Source organism: Pleurodeles waltl, chromosome 5 (assembly GCF_031143425.1).
Source record: "Pleurodeles waltl isolate 20211129_DDA chromosome 5, aPleWal1.hap1.20221129, whole genome shotgun sequence".
In the NCBI taxonomy this organism is placed as follows: Eukaryota; Metazoa; Chordata; class Amphibia; order Caudata; family Salamandridae; genus Pleurodeles; species Pleurodeles waltl.
In genome coordinates, this window is record NC_090444.1 from 1,648,282,225 (window position 1) to 1,648,302,417 (window position 20,193).

At 43.9% G+C, this 20,193-nt stretch overlaps 1 protein-coding gene across 1 annotated transcript in view; it reads right to left on the reverse strand.

Moving 5' to 3' along the window:
* Positions 1-642: 642 nt before the first annotated feature.
* The window catches only part of LOC138296642 (uncharacterized), a 140,504-nt gene continuing 120,953 nt past the window's right edge, over positions 643-20,193 (reverse strand). The window contains exons 20-22 of the mRNA XM_069235976.1: positions 19,864-19,960; positions 5,124-5,215; positions 643-739 (exon numbers count right to left, since the gene is read on the reverse strand). Of these exons, the coding sequence (XP_069092077.1) occupies positions 5,139-5,215; positions 19,864-19,960 (174 nt within the window). The 3' untranslated portion in view covers positions 643-739; positions 5,124-5,138. The remainder of the gene's footprint in view (positions 740-5,123; positions 5,216-19,863; positions 19,961-20,193) is intronic.

Sequence of the window (20,193 nt, forward strand, 5' to 3'; positions counted from 1 at the left end):
GCAACCAAGCACTTTATGAATTCCAATCCATAGACTAGTCACAAATCTACATACACTGGATTAGTCCTACATTTACAGCAGACCTCACTTTCTATGGATCCACGAAGGATTATCAGAGTAATCAGGGAAATGTAGGATATGGTGGATTTTACAGCATTCTGTGCAACACCCACTCCCCAATAGGAAGGCAGCAAAAGGATTAAAGTTAATAAACTTCAATCTTGTAGCATTACCCCAGCGTCCTTCTGACTTGCCAGTGCGAACAACTTAAAAGGAACTTGTAACCACACAGCGTACAGGACAGCTCGTACTGCTATAACACAAGAGCTTTTTTGTAGTTGTCATTCAAGTGCATCAAAATAAATCAATGGTGCAGGAAAGGATGGGCCGCATTGGCCAGGAAGCAAGGGTACCTGAGGCTGCAGTAGAACGCCTTAGCCAGGATTCCAACTATCAGTATCAGGACCCAGGGGCAAGAGGGCCCATAACACCCTAATAATGGCCATCTGACCACCTAACAAGGTACCGGGGGGAAACCATGCCCCGTCCATGCATTAGGGGCCATTGCATCCTTCTCCGCAATTAGCCACAGAAAAACACTTGTTGATATGTGAAAACAGTCTGCACACAATAAAGACACAATCCAGTTTATTTTTTATTTATTTTTTTACTAAACAGGTGCACATCCATAAATAAAACAGAACCAGAAAGCTTGATTGAAGATCCAGCCATCAATGTGCTATAGAGGGAAAAAAAGAAAAAAACGAACAATTATTTGCAAGCAAGAACAGCAAGTTATGCACTATTTATTTCTTTAACTATAGATTACATGGTTGACTACCCCACGAAAATTCATTTATTTCATGAGTTAAGTCCTACGGGAGATTTTTCATTATTCGTGGTAACTAAATCATTCTAACATGGTAGGACTTTTTCCCTGTCCTGAATGTAGTGTGGGGGGGGGGGGGGGGAAGAAATGTGAGGTAGGGGGCTAAAGAGAATAGATGAAGTGGAAAAATGAGAAGAATAAAAGGTAGGAATATAAATATGGAGGAAGGGGCAATCAATGTCACCAAGCGTGACAATAATATTTGTGGTCTATTTGTGCCGGTGGTTACAGGTATGGTGGTGGGCACCGGCATTCGTTTTTGGGAACTAAAACAGATTTTTTTTCCTCATTGGAATTTGACAATAAGCAACCCATTAATGCAGAAAACTGTTGGAAGATAAATGTATGCAAACAGTAACAAAGCAGGGATACAAAAAACCTACAAGAAGGAGATGAGAGAAGTGTAGGGTGATGTAAAAGGCATGAATTGGAACCAAGACTAGGGAGCCTTTTTATACAGCAGCAATGAGGTGGACTCTGAAGCAAAACACTTGTGCCCTTGCAATTTATTTTACATACAAATTCAAGGTGTTCCTAAAATATTTAAAATCATCCAAGCACGCTAGGCGTCTTGTTGCCATCCTCTGGCCCTTTACCTCGTTCATACCATTCACTATTCTCCTTTAACAAGAAACCCAGCTCATTTGTTTGTATGTAACCCTTCTGCAGAGCCTCATATCCCTTTCCTCCAAATATTTTACAATACATCAATGGTCTTCCTACACCAACCCACCTATTCTCTACTAGATTATACAGTATAAAAAAAATAATAATAATAAAAAAAAAAACACTACAGTGCACCCACTACTAGTTTACCATTCAACAAAATCTTTCACACACTAGTCTTCAACAGGTTCACTCACCACCTGCTCCCCAACAACCTCAGCAAACCCTTCCAGTCAAGCTTTCACATTATACAAACCAGACCGACCTTCCTCTCATTACAGAAATCAATGATTGGTGACCTTGCTAAGTCGGTGTTACCTACAACCTCTGGGCCGTCAACAATCCCTTTTTCTTCATACATTCACAAGAATTGACCAGCACAACTGCTTCTTGACAATGGTTGGTACTTTGCTGTGAGGTTCAACAGTTTTAAAAAACACAAATGTACACTTGTTCATAGAAATCTCGAGGCACCATGTTAATAACCAGAAGTGACCATCAATCACCTCGACAAGCACAAGCTGCGTATTGCAGTTACTCAACACAGCAGGTGCTTTTTTGCCTTTTCAAGCTCTGCTCCTTACCATTGGATTCTACAAGGACCATATTACGCTTTTCAGGATCCATTATCACCCCCACTTTAGACACCAGCATGGCCGACAAGCCATATACAAAAGAGACGAATACAAATTTCTTTTGGACCCTTCCAATGCATGGCCTTCCTCTCACCTGAAGCACAACATTTCCAACTGCGACCTACTTCCCTCCAGTCCAAAACAAGTTTGTCACAGCACCAAACCCCCTATGAGCCAGAGAACAGATGCAAGCCCTTTTACAAGACAAGCTGCTCCTCCTCCGTGAGAGGACTCTCCCTGTACACCATTAACACAACTGCCAAAATGAGCCTCCCATATCAAGAGGCCTTATTGTGATTCTGCAGATTATGCAGTGGAACCTGTCTTGGTGCTACTGTGCACCTTGCCAGATTTTTGTATACCTCTCTAACGATCTAACATGATCAGACTGTTTTTGAAGGTTCTTAGACCTGGCATCCTTGGTGCTGTTTTTTTCTATTTTTTTTCCTTCAGACCTCCTGTTTTTGAAGACTTTGTTTTTGCTGGTCATAGGATTCTGCACACTTTAAAGCTGATGACAAGCACTAGAGTCTTCTGCTTTTTCCCTAAAACATGGTAACACTGGCATATACCCAATTGGCATATGTAATTTACTTATAAGTCCCTAGTATAGTGCACTAGCTGTTCTCAGAGCGTGAAAATTCAATGCTACTAGTGGGCCTGTGACACTGATTTTGCCACCAACTTAAGTAGCCCTTTAAACATGTCTTAGGCCTGCAATTGCAAAGCCCGTGTGAGCGGTTTTGAACTGCCATTTCAACCTGGCAAAATCTTTCGCCAGGCCAAACCATTCCTTTTTTAATACATATAGGTCAGCCCTAGGATAGGCCCTGGACATCCCAGATGGCAGGGTGCAATGTATTTAAAAAGAAAGACATGTATTTGTAGGTTTTACATGTCTTGCTAGCGAAAAACACTTTAGTTTTTCACCACTGCAAGGTCTCTCTCTCCCATCAGATAACATTGGAATTGCCTTATTGCACTTTAGAAGCATGGTATCCAAATGGTAAGAGATACCCCTTAATGTCTGGAGTCTCTGGAATCAGTTAAAAAAAAAATCCTAACTTATGGTGAAGTTGGACTTTAAATTGCAAATCTGAAGATGCCACTTTTAGAAAGTTGGCATTTTAATGCGTTAGCCTTTTGATGCATACAGCAAGTCTCCGGTCACATGACTGGGTGTAGTTGGCAGTTGGTCTTTGTGCATTTCTCTTTAAATCCTTTTGTTCCATTCGTCATGTACAAAGTTTCTGGTAAACATACAGATTATTAAACAGCACAGTGGATTGAAACAATTCACAGTAGGTATTCAGATGTGGGATGATTTGCCAAACTAATAGTGACAGACGGCTTGTAATTGACGGTGATTCTGTCTATGGCCTACACATCTTTGCCTACTCCCAATCCTGGGAAATCCAGTGGAAAAAAACTGGCACTCATTGAGGAGCTTTCCTTTCGCCCTCAAATACAGCCACAGTTTGGGCAACAGGATTTTGTGGAAAGTTTGGCCTTTTATACCCGAGAGATTTAGTTAGGTGTTGCAGCCTTCTGTCCCTTTTCCACCTAGATATTTTAAACTCTATCTTGGCTATCCAAACCAAGCCATTTCAAGTTACAACAGCTCCAGAATATGGACATCAGATTAGTAAAACCTACAGTATTTGAGCATTTTACAAAACTGGACCATCACGCCTCACGACTATATACCAGCCCACTTAATCGCTTTACTCCAGTGCTGCTTCCTTCTAGGTTTACATTGGTTCATACGTTCACAGTATGGTAATGGGGCCTTAAATGTGCTGCTTCCTAAGCCCTGGAATTACCTCCTTTGAACATATGCCTTAGCTACAATTTTGGTGCTTTAAGTTAGATAAATCTATTTATTCCCTCAAACTTTGCACTTCCTCCTGAGTTACACTGCCTTTTTTTGCCCATCCAAATTCCTTGCTTCCATTTTATTCCATGTTTTATTTTATTTTGTCTTCCTTATTTTCTTTTGCTCATTCCTAGCACCAAGATGCCCAGCATAGACATTATATTCAAGTTTTCCTTTGAAACTAAGACTAGGTAACATTTCCCTTGTATAAAGGGAGAACTTGTATAACTATTTTCCTGAAATAAATCAACACCATGCCCACGAGTCTGTGCTACTACAACCTTCACCCCTTCCAACCCTCAACCCACAGCCTGGCAGAGAGCAACTATGTGGCTTCCCACCGCAATCTGATCATCAATGTTTGTTCTAGAACCCTCACTGCCATGCTTGAAGGCAAGCACGGGTGAGGGCCACCACCTCTGAGCTACAGGTTACATATGTATACCGCGCAACCCCCTTCACATGTAACACTTTGCTTCTGTTTACACATATTTGTTACTTTAATTCCAGAAAGTCACTCATGTTACTCCTTTCTAAAATGATACATTTTCTGAGGAGAAAGGGGATTATAAGGGAACAGGGTAGGCTTTTCTGTGTTCCAGACCCTGTCAGCTCTTGACTGGCTGTCCTCACACAAAGAAAAAAAAACAAAAAATCAACAAAATCAAATGGGGCAGAACGTTCATAAACTGAGAATATTGCAAGTTCCCCGTTACTTAGCCTTCATAGAGTGTGTGGTTTCTCAGTTTTTATGCCTATGCGGATCACGTAATGATAGAGGCGTTTTTGTGCACAAACGTCCCCAAGACCTTTGAAGCAGGACGTGCACCGCCTAGCTGGCTAACTTGCAAGTACACCGATTTTTGTGCGACTGTCAGCGAAGACTAGGCTTAATATGCATAATTTCTGACATTTTATTTTTAAGAGCGAATTCGAACACTCCAAAGTAGTGCACTCACTTTACGTGGCAGCAAGGGGGATGGGCTTTTAAGGTAGAGTGGATTGAGTTGGGTCAGCAGAACACGGGAAACGCACCACAGCAGCTCAGATGTGTTACCTTTGTCAGTCTGGATTAATGATCTGTCATAAACTGGACCGAGCCTGAGGAAACGTATCCATGCACATCCGAGCGATCGTCCACACTGCGGCCTAGAGAAAGTAGACAAAATAATTACCAAGGCACCAACGATTATCAAATCAATAAAATAACAAAAAGGACAAAAAATAACGAAGACAGAGCTAACCGGCATCAGTTAAAACAAAATCCTTTCTGTGGTGTGTACAGTGGTCTGAAGTTAGAAATACTGGTGCATGACTATCTGAGGCGACAGCAAGCACACATTCGCCATGGACACGCTAGAAGACCGGATTTAACGTGACTGGAAAACATGCTACGACAGCCACCATTATGTAGATTTTGCACCACAGGACTAGGGTGATTGCACATTTAAATGAGAATTTTAAAACTAGACACGTGGTTTATATACCAATTTATACTCCGCACAGTGAATTAAACAAGTTCATACATTTTAATGAATGTAGCGGTACTAACATGACTAAAGTATTGTGTATATTTGGGTACTTTTTAAACCGAATGGGAACAATTTGATGTCTTCAAGGAAAACTACCACCTGCCCTGGCTCGACAGCTCTTGCACCAGATTCCCACTCGCTATAAAAACCAGCATTGGCAAAGCCAATTGGTTTCACCTTTGTTTTTCCTTTTGCATTCTATCTTACTAACTGGATAATAAATATTAGAAAAAGGTTGTTTGTTTTAAATTTGATAAATCATTAATTATGATGTATGTTGAATTAACCCAGAATACAAACTCCCAATTTGTACCTTATTTAATATGGCATTGCACTAGAGTACTGTAATGTTTAGTTAGTAAAGCACCACTGCACCATTCAAATCATGCCCCTTTCAACTGCAAGGTAACTGCAATTGTGACTGCCTGCTTAGTAGTAAAATATAGTAATATTTGGTGTTTAGAGGAGCTAAGAATATTTGGCACAGTGTCACGGCACCTGCTGCACCATTCAAATCATTAACATAACACCTGCAAGATAAATGCACTTATGACTGCCTGTTTAGTACTAAGATTTAGCGATAAACTGTTTTGAGGGGTCCTGACACCTTGTGGCACCGGTGCCACTGCACCTGCTGCACCATTAAAACCATGACCCTAGTACCTGCAAGATAACTGCACTTGTGAATGCCTGTTAAAGTCACTGAAAGAGCAACAATTTGAAATAAAACATCGCCCAATTATACAAATGACTTTTCTTTAAAAATGAGTGAGTAGTAATTTAAGAAACAAACACAAATAATTTTATTATTTACAACGGTTATTCATCAGAAATGTAATTACGGAGTAATGAAACACAACATAATCAGCCCACTCGCTGCTTGCTTTACATCTGCAATCGATACTCCACTGCAAGATTGCCAAAATGTTTACACACAATTCAACACAAATTGACTTGCATTCAGTTCATCTTTTCGTGTGCAAACACTAACAAGTAAGCAATCATCAAAAACCAGGAAGTGTACTGCGGCAACGCGCCACGTGACAGCAGATGCAGAACGGAAAGCAGAACAGACCAACAGAAGAGCAGGAAGTGACCTACTAGCCAATAAAAAGCAATTAAATTAAAGTGACATTGGAGCGACGTTTGAATTAACAAAAGGGAAGTTCAGGTAAGTAAGGGGCGGGTTCTAAATCCATTAAAACTTTTTTTTTTTTTTAGTAACAAGACTTTTCAAGCACAGTGCAATCGCTGGCTGTGCAGGCGAAACCTAAACATTAGAATGACACTGAAAACAAGCACTTGGGCTCAAAATCACCAATGCTAAAAAGGTGCAGCAGAGTCCTCACACATGCTGATGCCACTTGAACTGGATGTTTCCGTCACAGTGCACTGGTCTGGATGAATATTTCGGAGGGTGGCAGCAGAAGTTTCCATAAAAAAAAAAAAATAGGTTCAACTATTAAGTCACGCTCCACCAAATCAGGATCTCGAGAAGACTTCTAGACATAGGGGCTTAGTGAGTTCACGGTCGCTGTTGATTAGGTGATAGTGACTTATTTTGTGTCCAGAGAAACGTAAGGAGTTTCTGTGTGGCAGCTGTATTAAGTCACAGACCGACATAACTGAAAATGTTACCATTATATATGCTGCCATCTAGTGGCCAATGTTTATATAGTTACTGGAGCCTTTCTATCAAAGACAAGTCTATCCAGCACCAGCCACCAGAGAAGGGGACATGCCTAGAAGTCTGACGCGACAGCATTTATAAGGCGTTAAATCTGTGGATTTATACGACGGTAAAGGCTTTAAGGGGGGTGAATCTAAGTAATAGAATAGGCATTACACCACAGTCACAATTTCATGTTAGCCTGGTAATTAAAGTGAGGGCAGCCTTTAATCCAGCAGCGACCTGGATTCAAAAACGTTGAGCTAGCCACGTGGGGGTGGCGGTATGGGAGAAGGAAGTTGTGCGTCAAGAAAGGGCGTTAGGCTGGTTGAAGCAAAAAAAAAAGTCTAACCAGCCCAGCCTCATTTCCTGACTCACTACCATCCATAACACGTGACTCCTGCCTTAGAAAAGACAGGAGTCATGTTCACCACCTTAACGGCCAGCACAGAGGACAACTGTCCCCTGGGTATGGCCATTGCACCCAGTGCCATGCAGGGAGCCCCATGTCAGGGTCCCCAATGACACTTAGATTAATTCGTAAAAATACTCCTTTACTTACCATACTTACCTGGGATGGGGTACTTCATCCTCTGGTGTCCCTCTGGTGTGGGTGTTCCTGGGGCTTGCGGTGGGCACCTGTGGGCCCATTACATGGCCTTTAGCCATGGAAATGGGTCCACAGGTCCCCTAATGACTGGTCTGACCCAGGCCTTGAATAATGGTGCTAAGCTTGCTTAACACCATTATTTAGGTCTGCCTCCCACCTGTGTGCCATTTTAGCACAGGGGGATAAATATGGCGTTGTGGGGATTGCACCATTTTTTGGATGGGACGCCTACATTACATCTCAATGATGCATGCTGGGTACATGCATCCAAAAAAATGGCTCTAACTCCAATATTTTGGAGTCAGACATGTCTAACGTCAAAATCTAAATATGGACTTCAGTTTGCTTGTGTAAAAAATGACGCAAATTCGGCTCAGAATTTAAATATGCTGCAAGGAAATTCCAAATGCCAGAACGCACTTCAACGCCTCGTCATGGGTAGTAAGTGCCATACAAAGTAAAAGTGGGGGAAGGGGGGCAACAAATTAGGCAGTATGCAAGTGACACAGCGGGTGACGACCTCATACATGTTCAGTAGGCCTATCATGAGTACACTTCAGCACATCACGAGATTTAACAAGTGAAACTTGATCAGTACTTAAACCTGTGACTGGAGTTTGTTTGATTGAATTAACACCCCCAAAATGCAGATTGGTGTCTGACTAATTACAGTAGACAAACTACTAAGTGCTTCAAGTTTGGGAGACTAAACTAGTTACCAAGAAAAAAACACAGTTCAAGCACTACAATAAAAATGCTAGAAACTGCAATTGTGAATTTAAAAACGGTAAAACGTATTAACCTTCTAAAACATACCATGCCTATTTACAATGATAATTATAAATACTTTCACCACTTGAAAAAAATATTCGTGTTGCACACTGTATTTGGTATGGTGAACAATATTCTGCATATATTGTAATACAGATACTAACATATGGCACTGGAATCCAAAGCGACCGAGCAGAGGCCCGTGGATATATTAACATTAGAAAAGAGACTATTTTCGAACGGCACGAGAACAAGCTACTACACAGACCAGCATCAACCAAGGACTACTAGCAAACAGTGCATCCTTTGCCGTGCCCAATGATGATCTAGGTTCTCCAACGGACAGCTCGCCTAAGGTCGGATCGAAAATTAGCTTTGTAACCTGGCTGATGGCTTTGCAGTCTCACACTTCAGTTTTTTTCCAAGACTTGTGCAACTTGGACACAAGCTCTTCTGTGTATGCAGAACCATGGGAATTGAAGTCCAACAGTGTCATCATCAAGAAAGTGGTTATTAAAAGATATTCCAGAATACGTGTAGTTAAGAGCAGAGGTGTGGTGGAATCGAGGCGTAACCAGAAAATTAACAAACCTCTCACATTGAACCAAATGGTTAAAATTATGGCACCAAGAAAGCCCGGCACTCCCCAGAAGAGCTCCCGTCTCTATCCAAGCATCTATCCATTCATCCTTCCACCTTTTCATCCACCCACTCATCCATTTCACCTTTACGTTCAGTCATTCAATCTTTCACTGTTCCATCCATGCATTTGTCATTCCACCACCAGTTCACACATCCATCAATGCATCCATCCTTACATCTAGTGTTTGACCGACCCTTCCATTTATAAAGCCTTTCACCCATCAACTGATTCTCTTGTCCTTTTATCTCAGTTACTGTCATACTTTCCCCTACTATCCATTCATCATTTTCACCCACCCATCCTTTTACCCACTCATGTATCCATCTTTCTCTTTTCTATCAATCCATGACTGTTTCTTCCTTATATCTTTAATGATTAGCTTTTATCTTCAGAGTTGCAGACAGAATAGACCCATAATAAACCTCATCCTCACTGTTGCAGTTAAGGCAGGGGTTGATGCCTCTGCTGGGTTGAATGCACCCCACTCCAGGCTCTGGGTTGATAGTGTCTTCATACTGCTACTACTGAATAGGCATAAATGTAGGTCGACGAGCCAACAAATTAACAGGCAGAGCAAAGCCAGACCACAACCAAGGTGCTGGCTTAGCTCTGAAGCCACACAAGCTGAACAATTAAAATATTTGGCATGTAAATTATTCTGGACTCTGTGGTGGTGCCTGCTGGTTGCCCTGGTGGGACTCTGTGTCCCAGGGTGCATTACTGCACAGCATTCTGGCCGCAGCTGCTGACAGGGGAGGAACCCCACATCACGCTATACAGCGCTGCCTCTCCCCCCGCAGAGCAGGTCAAGAGCTGGCCTGTCAAAGCCCAGATGAGGCTGGGCCCAGTCTCATTCCCCTTCCCTGTTTGATTTCTGCTCTTGGGCCCACCAGTAATTGCAGTTTTGGATATAGGCTTTGTGGCCTAAGCCCTAGCTCTACCTCAGAACAAGTGCAGCCACCTCCATTACCCGCGGCACCTCTTTGGATAACTAGTTAGTCGAGAAGAAGGTGGGAAGTGGCCTGTCTGGGTGTTTGCTCAGTGAGCCCCCGCAATCTGCACCTAAACCAACGTCAATTGGCCTGATGCTAAAAAGGGCCATACGGGTGGTTGCTTCTGAAATTGAACTTACAGAAAGGCACCTGTCCCTCAGACAAAAGAGGCGAGACGTGCATCCTCTTAGACAGTCCCCTGTTTCTACCAGTTTGGACACTCAGGACAGTGGGGAATTCCAGAAAGAGGTACTAAGTGACACAGATCTATCGAGACTGGATATTGACACAGACTGTCTACTAAAGGCCACTGGCTGAGTTCAGACTCCCTGGGGAATAAGGAAGTCTAAGACAACTCATCCCCACAAGTCAGGCAGGAAGGGAGGCGCCAACTCAAAGCAGCATCACCCCGAGGGCCCAAACGCCAGTGGGGAAAAGGGGAATACTGGGAATGTTCAGCCACGTCAGTAGGCTAAAGTACTTTTGGAGGGACATCTTTGCCCAAGTCAAGGCTATTTTAGCATCTGAGATAGTGACATTGGTGGAACAGATATCATTGGAAACTGCCAGCAGGTTCGAAACAAACTTTGCTCCAAGGAAGGGATAAAAAGGACATGGGGAAAGAGGTACATCTCACCCCAGTTACCACCATGGATGGGCCTAAGTGCCCGATGACTAAGGGGAGGGGAAGGGATTCGGTTGTTTGCCACCCAGTTTCAGAAAAGAAGGGTCGGAGGAGGGGAGCCAGTCTCAGAGGAAATTGGTGGCAGGAAATAAGTGATGTGGAGGAAAAGCTCTCCTCAGGGGCTCCAGTCGTATAAATCTGGAGGCAGAGGAACTGCCTCCGGACCAAGGACCATCCATTGATCCGGCAGATTCGGTCCGGGTGATCAGGAAAAAGCCTATAATGCCTTCTAAAATAGCTTCATGGAATGTTGCAGGCCTGAGGAATAAGCGGACTAGCCCAGATTGGGGTAATTTTATAGATCAGTATGAAATCTGCTTTTTACAAGAAACCTGGGTGACTCAGGAGTTTCATCACCCAGGATTCATGGTATTCCATAATGTAGCAACAGGGGGGAAGGAGAGGTAGACCATCAAGGGGTATTTCTACCTGGGTGGCCACCCATCTGGGTTGCAAGGTTGTCCCCGGGAAAGTTTGTTCCAAAGATATTCTGTGTCTTTTACTTACCCCCCCCCCCCCCAAGTTTAGTATTGTATTTGATTAATTCCTACTCAAGACTGGTTCGGCTGAATTGGAAGTCTGATGTGGTGGAACACCTAGAAGAACTTATTACTACTCTCTGTGAGTGCTTATAAGGTGGTCTCTGGCGACTTCAATTACCAATTGGAACCTCTGGGTATGGAGAGAGGACATATTGGGTATGGAAGATGAGACCTGGGCTATCCCAAGGCTCCTTATCTCCCCAATCAAAAAGTGGACTCCATTGGCCTTACACATGAATGCACTTAAACTATACTGCACACTTCGAGCCTGTAATGAGCGCACCAAGTCCGACCGCCAGGGGTCACATACTTAATTGTGTAGGGCAGACCTCCTTGATAGACTACATATTGGTGGACATAAGGCTGTGGCCTTGTATAGTGGACATGGAGGTTAAATCTAGACAAGATAGCGATCACAATGTTCTCTCTCTAGAGGTTTGGCTTCCCTTCAATAAGGCCACGGGTGTGCTATCAACCCCGCTATGCTCAGCTCACACTGGTCCCTAACCAGCGGAGAGTCAAATGGAGCGAATTTGAAAAATCATCTGTTACCATCAAGGAACTGTATAATTCAGTAGGAGTTGTGCTGAATGATTTGTGGGAGGCCATTGGAACTATAGGCGATACGGGCCAAGGGGCAAAAGTTACAATCATCCACCAGAAATTGATACACTCTGGTCAACTTTGTGGCAGAGCATCACCCCAGGGGTGGGATAAAAAGCAACTTGAGCTGGTTTAATAGACAGTGTCATATAGCCAAGTGCTCTCTCCTAATGGCTTTAAGATCCAAAGATAGTGATGCAATCTTCTTAGCTAGGACAGACTATAAAAATGCTGTCAGTGCCAAAAAAGATTGGGAGTAAGACAAGTGGGATTCTCTGCTCACAGCTCATAAAAATAAGAAATTTAAAACATTCTGGCACATTGTAGCTACCGTTCACCCAGACGTATGCCCCCGAATCGAGAACAACATCTCAGGGGACAAAGTGGAAAGAACACTTCTGCTCCTTATATGGAGAGGGGATCGTGCAGGAAGACTGTGGGGTGGGGGGGAAGAGACCCTGAAATAGCAAGTTATGAGGGGGACCCATTTTGCCAGGGGGACTCCAACCCCATAAACGTGGAGGAAATTGAGAGGGCCATCAATTCTGTTGACCCAGGGAAGGCACTAGGTTTGGATAAAATACCAGGGGATCTCTTTCTGGGCAGGACCTGAAGTTTGGCGTCCATATCCATTGTATTTAATGCCATCATGGAGGGCATGTCAATTCCATACACTTAGGTGCGGAGATTATCCACATTTAAAAAAAAAAAAAAAAAAAAAAAAAGTTCACCCCTGCTACCTTGCAACTACAGGCCTATTAGCCTCATTGATGTCCAGCAATTTTTGTTTTCCTAAAGTGGTTCTAGAGAGACTGCACAACTGGATGGAGGACCTGGATGTTCTTAGCCCACTTCAAGCAGGCTTTCGCAAGCGTAGCTCGATCATTGATCACATTTTTAGGTCACAGCTATTGTCCAGGAAGTACGTTTTTCAGGGGGGGGGGTGGGGAGTGGTAGCTTGTATCTGATCTTTGTTGATCTACGCTCTGCTTTTGATTTGGTCCCTAGGGACGTGCTCTGGCGGACCTAGAGGCTCCCCCTTATCCGTGCCTCATTTTACAAAGATTCCATAAAGGGAACTTTGCTCAGGTTCGCTGTGGCCAACTCTGAGAGCTCTCAGATCCATTCCCTATTTTAAAAGCGGTCTGACAGGGCTTTGTGCTGGCACCCACGTTATTTTCCTTGTACGTTAACGGGTTAGTTAACGGTCTGTCAGCAATACAGAATGATGCCCCTAAGTTAGCAAATGCTAAGGGACCAGCTCTTATGTTCGCGGATGATACCCTTTTAATCTCAAAGATTCAACTCCTTTTGTAGGGAAAGGAGACTAGAAATTAACGAACAAGACAAAATTTATGATTTTGAACCCCGCAAAGACCACACACTCATATCCCAGTTTGAATGGGTTTATATTAGAGAGGGTTTCAACCTTTGAATACCTAGGGACTACCCTGAGTGAGCACGTGGACTGGCTTTTTCATGTGGAAAGAGAAAGATTGTGGTTGGGGCAGTTTCTGGGTGGGCTTATGAAGATGCACAGGGGATCATTGTTCAAGCCAGTTAGCTTTATAATGGAGATTTATAAACAGCAAGCTGTAGGTGCGACCACATATGGAGCTGAGCTTTGGTGACAAGCCTCTGGACGAGTTTACAAGTATCGAGAACAAGTTTTCGAGACAGTTGTTGAGCCTTCCAGCCAGCACCCCTTTGCTGCCCCTTCGCTTGGATCTGGGGTTGAGGTCTCTAGCAGAGGATATCAGACTAAAGCCTTTACTCTTTTGGCGGAGAATATGGGCAACGCCGGAGTTAAATTCCTACAGAGTCTGCCCCTTGTGGAAGTTATAGGGATAGCTGGGGCAAATAGACCTCCCTGGCTGAGATATGTAAAGACTACTTTGGAACAGATGGGGAAGCACCATTTGTGGGACAATCCGGGTGAGGCTTGTCATTCCGTCTCACGAGTGGAACTCCCCAAATGCTACAGGGACAACAAACTTTCCATCTTGTCCAGGTCAAATTCTCAAGCAATCTGTCCTCATGATTCCTGTGTTTCAAGGACTTCTATTGTCTGGAAAGTTGCCTTGACATAATTCAGCTGACCCTAGTGAAAAAGCTATTCCTCCAGTTCAGGCATGGCAACCTTCCAATTGGTTCCTTCAAAAGTAAGTGGAGTCGGAAGGGACAATTGTTGGTGGATAGTCTGTGCCCATCATGTGGTCAGGGGGAAGAGACAGAGGAGCATGTTCTCTTCTTTGGTCCAATCCACAGGAGGCTTAGATCTGTTTGTATAATCCCAGTCTGTCGTAATCTAGGATTCTCTAGTTGTTCTGAGGCATTAGGAGGACTGAGAATGAACACTGCGCAGTTTATAGTATTCGCTGTCTAATTATTTATTCAAGATATGGTGCTTAAGTAAGAGGGTGGCAGGCTGACATGAACCCTGACTCTTGGTGCCTGTTGTATCTGGTCTCACGATGTGTACAACATTGGTTTTATTTGATGGGAGCCTGATGCTATGGGCTCTAGAAGGAGCTGCTCCATTGGGTTGCACGTAGTTATAACCATGCGATCTCAAACTAAGTTCTTGGGTGCTACGTGGATGCTCCATCAAAAGGAGTTTTTAGGTTGAACTTAGTGCTGTTCAAAATGTAACACAGAGGTATAGCACAATCTCTTGCGACTCTGTATTTTAATTGCTTTTATATGTGTCAGCTGACATTTTAAAGTTTTACCTACTGCCTTGTTGCAAATTCACTTTTCCTGCCCTGAAAAGTATTGTTTTAACTATTAAGATGTATTTTATGTTGCATTTGTACTTTTTATAGTCTTGGTGGACGAAATAAGATTTCTAATGGTAAATTATGTACCATTATTGTAAAAATATGATGCTACCTTAAAATGTAAAAAGCATACTTCCGTAACACGCATGATCATTTCATACTTGTACATCAGATGACTATATTCTATTAAGTCAAACACAAGAGACGAGTAAGTGTATATCCTAAACTTGTGTATTTGAAGGCACTCTCAAATGTGATGAAGATAAAGGAAACGTGGAGAAATAAAATGTTTGCCTAGAATCACAGTTTGGCAATGGGAACCTGAAACTGATCCCAGGTTTTCTTGTTTCATATTGGGCATCCAAGCCACTAGATGGTTATCGCCCTCTCTAAACCATTATAAATCCAAGGTCACTGCTTTAATTTAACTCTTGGTGCATGATTTACGAGCAAGAGAGGCAGATAGGAGCGACTTGAAAGCTCAACTTCCTCAGATGAGAGGGAGGGTAACAGAGGAGAGGGTTCCTAGAGGTTAGAAAAGGAGTGAATAGAGTAAAGAACACGTGGAAGAGATGCACAGGTTTAAGTGAAAGGGGGTGGGGGCAACCAATAAGGGGGCACCTAAAAGGATGAAGAGTGACTGAGAGAATGGTGAGTGTGGAGAGGAGAGTTATGAAATCCGGGATAGGGGAAGAGAGGGAGGAGAGTAAGAAAAATGGAAAGGACAGCTAAAACAATGGGTGAATGACCTTGCTTAGGGAGCTTTTAAGGCACGATAAGGACACAGGAAGCCTGAAAGATGAAGCTACTGCCTTGCAGAAGGCTACATTGCACACCAGGAAGCTGTGACACCAACACACAGCACCCAGAGGGCAGGGCACTACCATGCATACTAAATAAAGAGGGGCCTCACCAGGCACTTGGGATTATGCAGCTGTACTTTCCAGCACACTCCAGGCACCTCCTTTTCTGCTGTTGTAACCATGCCAATATAGAAGAACATGCTCCGTGCACTGAGTGACAAGCTTTTCAGCAGGATGGACAGTGTCTACCCTCTGAAAATACTAGATGGACCCGGTCTACCCTCAACATGTGCCCTGCTTCTTAAGGGGTGAACGCACACCTATAAAGGAGAGGAGCTTTTGTCAGCTAAGAATTTTGAGGGGTTAGCTTCACAGCCTACAATGTCTAACTTTATATAGCCCTTCACACCATGCATCGTCAGTTTTAAAATGCTGTAAATTACAGGTGTTACTAATGAACCGTTAAACCGCACTCTATTCACCCACCTATCAAGGTTGGCAGGCCAAGACAACCTTCACAGCGTTCAAGCTTGTGACCTCCAGATGCCAAGTAGCTATCATGCTGGCACCACTATGGAAGCATGGAAAAGCCTACAGGCGTAACAGTCCCAACAAGTTAGGATTCCATTTCAAATGCACTCTTGGCATAAGAATTAGGTCTGTGTGTGTTAGTTGTATAGCATGACCCTTCCTGCGGCGGTATTGCATGGAGTGCCCTGGGGGGGCGCAAGGAGCAGGGGTGTGGTGTTTATTAAAATATCTACTTGTCCATGGGATAGTTTGTTTTACAAATCTACTTGCCCTGTAAAAAATCCACTTCTCCCTTTGTTACCATGTAGTGCTGCAACAAATTAAGGCAGCGATCTGATCATATAAGAGCTCTGACAATAAATAGCCTCTCTGATTATGCCGGAATTCTAGCGATTCGCTCATTTTGCCACCTTTCCATAGATCTACGTACTGGAGCTGGAGACAGCATTAAGGAATAGTTCCAGGGTTGGGTTGCGTTTTGGAGTCTGAAAACCTACTAATTTCCATGTTTTAGGGATTTTCACCTGCTTTTATCTAGTCTTTTCCCATGCTGAGAAAAGTTGAAAATGTACTCTTGACAAGGGCAGGAATAAATTTTTTTCCCCCATGGTTGCAAAAAAGTAGTTGGAGGGAAAGTAAACTTGTAAATGCTCAACAGATTTTCACATAAGCAAGTCTACACCTACATATTTGCTCAAGCTAAAATGCAGTTCACAAATATTTGCTAGGAGTGTGATTTACTGGCCTACTTCTGTAAATTATTGTGAATTCATGAAAGCTGTAAATCTGCACTAATGCAAGGGCATATGTCATGGGTGTACTTTTGTGACTAAGATTTGGGCCCCTAATTAGGTATTGAGTTAACCAAGACCTTTTGAGTTTATTAAAATTATGTCTCTTTCTATCCATAAACTGGCTTCACTGTGAGTGACAGAATTCTGCTCTTTCACAAGGAGCATATCGGCACACAAAGTAGTTTTGTTCAGTGCCAGAGACTACTGTGGCAATGTGTGCTTTTTGAGACCAAAAAATATTATTTTTGGTCAATGTTTGTTATAATGGTGAGGGCCTGGCAGCTCCCACAACAATAAAGTTTTGCATAAATCATGTCAAAACGAGACATTGCCAAAACCAAATGACTACCAATGTCACACCTATTGGTTTTGCCATTGTTTATTTTCATGTTTCCCACAATCTTTTTGAACCTGGTTGCACTGATTTTCCATTATGTATATTTTTTGGAAGTGCTAGCATGCAGCAACACATTTTAGTGGTTGATGCTTCAAAGAAATGGCACCCTAAATTTCACAGTTTAGCAAAAGTTTTTTTCCTAGTTGCATTTTTTGTGAAGATTTAATTTGAAAGCAAAGACTCAATCTTACTTTCAAGCTTCCGCAAATATTTGCATCCAATCAGAGGGCATTCTGGGCGCATTATGCATAGTCTCATTGTTTCAACTTTGCAAGCGTGTGTACACATTTGTATACTGGGACCACTGTCAGCAGGGCAGTCCAAGCTTATGACATTTCCTTGGAGCACTCTAATAATAAAGGTTTTGCATTAATGAACCATAAATAAAAGTTCAAACAGCATTAATATGTGCCCACAAATATTAACTGTACTGCAAACAGTGCCATTCATTGATCCATAATGTGTTAATGTAAACTTGCAGCCAAAGGGTTTGTGCTGCAGGGGATAGGCCTACTTGTCCCAAGGACAAAATAAACATGAAAAACTTGTCCTTGACACCAAACTATGGTGGTCATTACAACCTCGGCGGTCTTTTAACAAGACCGCTGAGGGACCGCCGTGCGGAAGACCGCCAGTAGTGGCGGTTTGCCGCTCGGCGTATTATGACTGTTGGCTGCTCTCCATCCTTTTTACGACGGAGAGCCGCCAACAGCCATACTGGCGGGCGAAGTGGAAGTTGCTTCACCTCCAAGCCAACAGAACACCGCCCACCGAATCACGTCCTGTGATTCGGCGCGGCGGTGTTCTGTTGGCGGTGTGGTGTCGGCGGAGCAGCCCCCATGGCTCCCGTCCCCTCCCGGAGGATCGACGAACAAGGTAAGTCGATCGTCTGTTAGGGGAGGGGGGGTTTTGTGTGTTGTGTGGGTGCATGGGGGTGTGCGTCTGTGTATGTAGAGGGGGGTGTGAGTGCGTGTATGCTTGCTGGTGTGTTGCGTGTGTTGGGAATGAGTGCGTGTATGTCTGTATGGATGTGTGCGTGTATGTCTGTATATGGGTGTGCGTGTGTGTGTGTGGATGTAGACATATATGTTGGTGTGTGTATGTGTGTTGGTGGTGCCTGCGTGCGTGTTGTGTTGTGTTGTGTGTGTTATGTGATGTTGGGGGTCGGGAGTCTGGGTGGGGGAGACCCCCATCAGTGCCAGGGAATGAATTCCCTGGCACTGATAGGGCTTACTGCCATGGATTTCATGGCGGTTCCTACCGCTGGAAATCCACGGCGGTAAGCCGGGTCGAAATACCGGCGGCGGTATTTTGACGGCCGCCGGGCTGGAGACCCAGGTCTCCAGCCCAGCGGTAGTCTCCGCCCTGGCGGGCGGAACGGTGAAGCGGCGGATGACCATGGTGGTAACCGCCATGGTCATAATACAAAAAAAAAAAAAAAAAAAAGACCGCCAGCCTGTTGGTGGTCTTACCGCCGCTTTAACACCGTCCGCCAGGGTTGTAATGGCCCCCTATATGTCCTGGGAGTTGGGCTATAGGAAATGCCACACCCATGAAGGGGCGTGCATGTGATTTATGTGCCCTTGGGGCACTATGTTAATACAGAAAGGGCTGTAGAACCTTGTGCTGATATAGCTGGTGCACATGTAGCACCAGTGCTTGACCCAATGCAAGTGAGGGAATATCTGACTGTGCCCATGCACAGATGCAGGTGTAGATGAAGAGGCAAACCTGTTAAGAGGCACATCAGTGTGCTCCCTGGGGGCAGCCCTCTGGAGGGGATTAAAGGGGTGCCCCACAGAACTCCCTTGCAGTCCACTGCAGGCTGGTGCAGTCACTTACTGCAACCACCAGCTGCGGGCTCTCAGTCCCCTCTTTAAAGTGTGGGCAACTGCTGCCTGCGCAGACAGTGGTTATAAGCAGCTGCTCTGTAGTTCACTAAATGAGCTGCCTTCATGGCAGGTCTGCGTTCCAGGCTGCCCTGGGGGCAGTACTTTCATAATGAGGTGCACTATCCCTGTCCCACTAGACCTACTAAGGTGTGCTGTGGAACAAACATTGTGCCCCAGGTATAATGTGGGCCCTGAAAGGTAGAGAAGAGTTGTACAGGTTTCAAGGCAAAGAGAAACGATTGAGGAGGTAGCTGGGTTCTGATAGCTAAAGTGTCATGTTACTAAGACATGAAGTAGTATTCTTTAAATAGGTGTCCTCAGCTCCTTCCTAAATTGGTGCAGTGTTGGAGCAGTTATGATGGATACAGATATATTGTTTCCAATCCTGGGTACTGAGAAGGCCTACTGCCTTGCTTTTAAATCTTTTGCACTTAGTCTCCAGTGCAGTTAATCTTCAGAAAAGTTAAACTACCTTGTCCAGAACAACCTGTCACAATAAAACTGTTAACCCTGTGATCACGCCTTCCGTTTACTGCGATGAAATCTCACTCACCTAGTCTTTGTTTCTCTGGGATGCAGCGCCGTGAACAGAGCTGATCAGCCGATAGGCGTGCCGAGCTGCAGATCACCACACTGCAGTGAAAGTAGATCTGAGGGAAGAGAGGAGACAAAATGGAACGTAAACCAAAGACCAAATAACCTTAGCGTGTCATGCAATAGGTTTACAAAATGGAACAGCAGCCAATTGAACAATGCCAATGTCACATCAACTCATTACCTCTATGCTGGCATGACACCCTCGACTTCTATGCTAATTAAATACCCAATACCAGCCCCTGCAACCCAACTGAAGTAGACGGCAGCAAGACTCCAGTAGGCATCA